A 6,825-nucleotide genomic window follows, 5' to 3' on the forward strand; every position below is an offset into this window, starting at 1 on the left:
TTTTGAATCTAGCTTCGCTCATAAAGTGGTTTACCTCTCCACTTTACTAAGAACTTCTGGTATGATCTCGCTCATATGAACGTTGTCTTTTCATCCAAGATCTCTTCAATTTCATCATGGTTCTTGGGTATGGGTAAAGGTGGAGGTAAAGGCAATTTCGGGTTTTCAGGTTCACTATGAGTGGGGAAACGAGTGGGATCACCTTCAAGGTTAGTATTTGAAGGTTCTACAAAAGAAGATGCTTCAAGAAATAGGGTTAGATCCTAAACATTAAAAACATTGCTAATGCCAAAATCAATAGGAATATCAAGTATGTAAGCATTAGAACTAATTTTCTTTAAAATTTTGAAGGGACCCATCTTTTTAGCATACAACTTTCTTACCTTTCCTACAAGAATCCGCTCAGGATGAATACGGACCATTACCATATCACCCTCTGAAAATTATTGTAACCTGCGATGTATGTCAGCACAAGATTTATAATGTTCATTGTTCAAGTTAATTTTCATTCTTATTTCAGAGTGCAAGGCATGTATGTGCTTAGCAAAAGCATCAACTTATTCACTCACTCAAACTTGTGGAGGTAATGGGACAAGATCTATAGGCTTGCTATATTGATATCCCGTGAAAAACTGAAAAGGACTCAATCCTGTGGTTCTATTTACTGAGCCATTGAATGCAAATTCCACCATCAGACGACACAAATCCCATGAGCTTATGTTGTCTCCTACAAGGCATCTTAATAGGTCTCTTAGACTCCTATTAACTACCTCGCTTTGGCCATCATTTTGGGGATGGTAAGCACTCAAGAACTGAAGCTTAGTACCTAGTATTGCCCACAAAGTTTTCCATAAATAGCTAAAAATTTTCACATCCTTATTTGAAACAATGGTCTTGGGAAGACCATGCAATCTCACCACTTCCCTGAAAAATATGGAAGTAAACTTTGAAGCATCATATGTTTTGTTGCATGGAATGAAATGAGACATTTTGGGGAACCTATCCACAACAACAAACATGGAGTCATTCTTCCTAGCAGTCCTAGGGGGTCCTAACACAAAATCCATACTAATGTCTTGCCAAGGGGTGTGGGGTATGGGTAAAGGAGTGTAAAGACCAATATTATGCTTTCTCCCCTTTGCAGATTGGCAAGTTCCACACTGTGAAACAACTTTTGCTATGTCCCTCTTAAGACTAGGCCAAAAGAACCTATCCTCTACCATAGCGATGGTCTTATCCCTACCAAAGTGACCTGCAGCACCACCTGCGTGCAAATCCCATATCAATTGGTCACGAAGGGATGTAGAGGGGATACACAATCTGGTTCCTTTGAATAGGAATCCTCTGTGGATCATATAGTTTGGATGGGATTCGAGTAGTCCTTGTAACAAATAAGAGAAAATGTTGCAGAAGTCTGGACATTGGGAGTACTCCTTTTTTATGCTCTCAAAACCTATGACTTTCATTTCCAACGTTTGTAAAGTGGCTACTACTCAGCTCAAAGCATTAGCAGCTTTATTTTCAACACCGACGCAGTGTTTAAGCACAAAGGTATACTGCTAGATATATTCGATCCGCTTTACATGTCTATGGTTGAGCTTCTTTTGTGTGCTTGGCTACTTAAGGGCCTAGTGATCCGAAGAGAGGACAAACTTCTGAAGGAGTAAATAGTGTCTCCAGTGCCTTAAGGATTGTACCACAATATAAAACTCCTTATCATAGGTTAAATAACGTTGCTTTGCATCATTTAGCTTTTCACTGAAGAAGGGTACTGGGTGGCCCTCTTGACTCAACACCCCTCCTATGCCAACACTAGAGGCATCACAAGCCACTTCAAACACTTTCGGAAAATTCAGGAGGTGTAGCACAAGGGCTTTGGTCATCCGCTCTTTTATGTCTAAGAAAGCTTTGGTTGCAGCCTTAGGCCACAAAAATTCTCCTTTCTTTAGACAATTGGTTATGAGTGCCATGATGGTGCTGAAATTCCTAATCAAACTCCTATAGAATGTGGCTAACCCACGGAAGCTCCGGGCCTCTTGAATGTTTCTAGGAGTAGACCAATCTTGGATGGCCTTGACCTTCTTGGGGTCAACAGTAACTCTGCTCTCAGATACTACAAATCCTAAGAAAATTACCTGAGGATTCATGAAAGTGCACTTCTTTAGATTTGCATACATATTTTGGACTTCAAACACTTTCCTTAGGTGATCTAAGTGTTCTTTCCTTATTTGACTGTAAATCAAAATGTCAACAAATTAGTCAACAAGGAAATGCCCAATGAAGGGTCTCAAAATCTGGGTCATCACCCTCATGAAAGTGCTTGGTGCATTGGTGAGACCAAAAGGCATCACTAGCCACTCATATAAGTCATCCTTAGTCTTAAAGGCTCTTTTCCATTCAACTCTAGGTCTAATCTTAATTTAGTGTATATACTTTTAAGATCAATTTTGGAAAAAAAATTGGAACCAACCATTTGATCCAACATATCGTCTAACCTGGGTATAGAAAACCTATATTTGATGCTTATCTTGTTAATGGCTCTACTATCAATGCACATTCTCCACGTGCCATCTTTCTTTGGAGTGAGAAGGGTGGGACATGCACATGGGCTCATACTCTCTTGAATAAATCCCTTACTTCTCAACTCGTCTACTTGCCCTTTTAGTTCCTCATGTTCTTTAGGGTTCATCCTATAGTGAGGCAAGTTAAGCAAAGAGGCTCCTGGAACTAAATCTATAGCATGTTGAATATCTCTCATTGGTGATAATTCATTTAAAGGCTTGGAGATAACATCACTAAATTCAGAATGTATAGGTGATGTCTTAGGTCCTAGATTAGAGGAGTCATTTTCTTTGGTCACTACGATGTAAACAAACTGAGTCTCCTTGCTCTCTTGTTCGAATTGCTTCTTTCTTAGGATATGCAAGGAAGTTCCATATCTCTCTTTTCTTTTCAAACATTTCTTCTCCTTGTCATGTTTGTCCTTCTTGGGATCTAGAGGACTCAAGACAATTTTCTTGCCATTACACCTAAAAGTATAGGTATTGGCTATGCCATTGTGTGCAACATCAAGATTATATAGCCAAGGTCTTACTAAAAGAATGTGAGCAACATCCATGGGAAGGACATCACACCAAATTTCATCCTCATAATCTGCAATCTTAATGGGGACTAGGCTCCTATAGCCAACGGGCATGGTTGCAGCATTTACCCAAGCAACTTTGTAAGGTTGGGGATGAGGTTCAACTTTTAGATTCAATTTTTCTGAAGCTGATTTTGAAATTACATTCATGTAGCTTCCACCATCAATGATCATCTTGCAGCTCTTATTCCCACACTTGATGTAAGTATGGAAAATAGAAGTGCGACCCCAATATTTTTGTTCTCAAGGAGTCACTATGATGCATCTCGTAACATTCAAATTAGAATTTTCATACTCCTTGATGGACAACTCATCCTCACTTGCTACTTCCTCAGGGATATAGGGTTGTTCTTCTCCTGAATCTTCCTTTTCATCCATTCTTTCAATTTCCAAATTTCTAGTTGGGCATTGCTTAGCAAAGTGACCTTTCTTGTGACACTTATAGCACACATCATTCCTAGAATTTTGCTTTGAGGGCCCATATATGGGTGCCTTTCCTTTGTCCAATGGTTGTTAGATGGTGGGATTGCTACCTCTAGAAGTTACTTGACCCATGTTGGTGGGTCTTGTCTTCTTATATGATGTGACCTTTCTTGGGTAAGTGTCGTTGGAGGTGTTTCCAAATTTTCTTCCCATTTGAGCTTTAATCATTTGCTTATAGTCATGTGCAAAATTAAAGGCATGTTCAAAGGAATGAATATGATGTGGAAACAAATCCTTCGTCAACTCAGGTTTCAAGCCAATCCTAAAACAAGAAATTTGTTGGCTAATGCTTTCTTCCACACCACACCTTGCTCATATATTTGGTCACACTCATACTACCTTGCCTAAGGCTATAAATATGATCCATGAGACGTTCCCTATAAGAAATTGGGACATACTTTTCTTTCAATCTTTCTTTCATCAAATCCCAATGTTCTATAGGTCTATGGCCAAGGCGAGTTTCTTGTCTTTCGACATTCACCCAATGAAGCTTTGCTTGCCCTGTTAATCTCATCTTTGCAAATCTCACCTGATGTGGGTCATTCATCTTATACTAGTCAAAGTATGAATCCATTTCAGCTAACCAATCCTGAAAAAGTTTTGGATCCATTTGACCATCATATGTAGGGGCTTCAATTTTTACTCTTTTCATCACATCCATATCTAGATCATGATTTTTCCTATGATATAGTCTCCTTGGTTGGAATTCTTCTTCAACACAATCCTCGTTATTCCAATGTGGAACATAAGGGTTATGACGTTGGAACCTTCTAGGAGCATTTGGTCTTTGCAAGGGAGGAATGGGAGGTTGTTCTTGAGGTGGTGTCCTCTCTCTTGGAGGGTGGTTTCGCACCCTAGAATGATGGGAAACAAGCTCATTGTCAACCTCAAGAGGCTGTCCTGAATTTTCTGGATGTGGGTTAGTAGCTAAACTAGCTTCTAGCCTCTCAATCCTTCTAAGTGCATTGGTCAAGTATTAGGTTAAGACATAGATTTGGTCTTGTAGGTCATCAAGGAGTACATCACGGTCCATGTCATTCCTGCGACCATGATAACGATTCCCGGCTCTAGTTGCCATCTAGAGAACACAATCCTCATCCTTGGAGGATTTTTCCCTAAACCTAACCAAACTATAGCTCCAAATATCCAAAATTCAGAGTGCAGGTGGGCTGTTCTGGGCAAAACCATTGCCCATTTTTCTGAAAACCCGACAGCTGCTAAAGGATTTTTAGTCACAAACAACTTTTGGTACTCGGGGCATAACTTTTGCTACATAACTCCAAATAAGGTGATATTGGTGTCAGAAAATGCTAAAAAAATTTCCCACAACTTGTATGTTTAAAGATTTTAAAGATGGGAACGTTTTGATAGTGAAAAGTGCACATCAATTTTGCAGTTCGAAAATAAAGGTGTTGGGACTTAAAAGGTTCGCCTAATTTAACCTAGGCTTTGATACCAAGAAAAATGTTGGATGGGAATGATCGACCTATGTCCTATGATTCAACCCTCATACAAGAACATACACTTAAACACTTTAACTTAAGAATTTAATTACCCGAACATAAACACAAAAAATCATGTTTTATTTAACATGTTCAAGGATTTTGAAAAGGTGTATGACTTGTCCGGCAATTAAGTCCCAATTGGTTCTTTCACAAAGGAATCAAGTTATATGTTGAAAAGTTGTTATTTCAAAGATTCAAGAATAAAAATTCTATGTTAGCAAACTAATATTCATACAATTGATTTTAACTAGCAAGTACCAATATTGCCATCTATGGATCAAATGGGTTATTCAAAGATGTGATTTTAATCTACTAGCAAGGGTTCACAAGATATAGCAAAGGATTCAAAAACAAGTACTGAAGTTACCAAGGGATTGATTTTAATGATTTGAAATTGTTCCACACGTAGTTGGATCACACCATAGGTCCTTCGTACAAGCTTTGAATCACAAGATGAACACAACAATGAAGTGTAGATGATGATCATCTTGTGGGTGCATGAAGGTGTTGGCCGTGTGGTGTTGATGGGGGTCGTGAGAGTATTAGATGGAGGAGGGGTTGATGGAGTCATTGGATAGTTTAGTGATCTCTCACCACTTGATCTCCAGAGAGAACGCTGTAGCCTCACACTACTCATGCACAAGGAGAGGGACAAGTTTTACAAGCTTAAGCAAAGAAATGTTTCTTCTATATTCAACTTCAACTTCATATCTTGTTCTTAAAATAAGAAGGCTATTTATAGGCATAGCCTGGGAGACAAAGCATTAAACACAACAACTCCCAACAACTTTCAACAACAAATCTCAACAACTTTAAACAACTATTAACCTAACACAATTAATACTTACTAAAAAAACAAGGAACTCCAACTCATAAGAACACTAGTCAAGATTAGTTTTCTTGCATTATTACAATTCAAATTTGAAATTTATATTCCAAAAGGAAGACCAAAACTATATGGGGCCCATTAGAGCTGTGTGGGGCCCATTGGGCTTTGCGAAGGACAAGGATAAGGGCTGCTGATCCCCATCAATAATCTATTAAGCATCAGTCAGTTATGTGATAGAGGGTATAGGGTTTCCTTTGAACATGATAACTGCATTGTTGAAAATCTATCTAAGCATAAAATTATGTTTACTATTGATCGTATTGATAATTTCTATACAACTAGTTTTGACAACTTAGCCTCTAAACATGTAAAATGATTTTCTGCAATTAATAAGGCTAGTTGGATTTGGCATAGGGGATTAGGGCATGCCAACATGGATTTACTTTCAAAAATTGTAAAAGGAGAATTAGTTAAAGGTTTACCTAAGACACAATTTGTAAAAAATAAAATCTGTGATGCATGTCAACTAGGTAAGCAAACTAAGTTTAGCTTTAAGAAGAAGAAAATTATCTCCACTAGTAGGCCACTCTAGATGCTTCGCCTAGATTTATTTGGCCAAAATCAAGTTTAGAGTCTAGGAGGTAAATCATATGCCTTTGTCATTATTGATGATTACGCTAGATTCACCTGGGTTATATTTCTTACACATACAGATGAAGTGTCATGTCCCGAAAATTCTAGCTATATATATTTACTTAATAAACTCTAATACCACAAACTGTAAACAAAGTCAACCTGAACCCAAAGTAGGGTACTGGGGATATAACTATCATAAATACATTCTAACTACGCAGCAAAAAACATAA

The 6,825-nt window shown here is 38.2% G+C and overlaps 1 protein-coding gene across 1 annotated transcript; it reads right to left on the bottom strand.

The window, feature by feature from the left end:
- Nucleotides 1-569: 569 nt before the first annotated feature.
- LOC131168360 (uncharacterized) lies at nt 570-3,316 on the bottom strand. Its single transcript, XM_058127725.1, has 3 exons — nt 2,496-3,316; nt 1,733-2,232; nt 570-1,264 (listed from the first exon to the last, which is right to left on the bottom strand). The coding sequence occupies exons 1-3, from the start codon at nt 3,314-3,316 to the stop codon at nt 570-572; spliced, it is 2,016 nt and encodes a 671-aa protein (XP_057983708.1).
- Between the last annotated feature and the right edge of the window lie 3,509 nt (nt 3,317-6,825).

This window comes from Malania oleifera, chromosome 11, assembly GCF_029873635.1.
Source record: "Malania oleifera isolate guangnan ecotype guangnan chromosome 11, ASM2987363v1, whole genome shotgun sequence".
NCBI lineage: Eukaryota > Viridiplantae > Streptophyta > Magnoliopsida > Santalales > Ximeniaceae > Malania > Malania oleifera.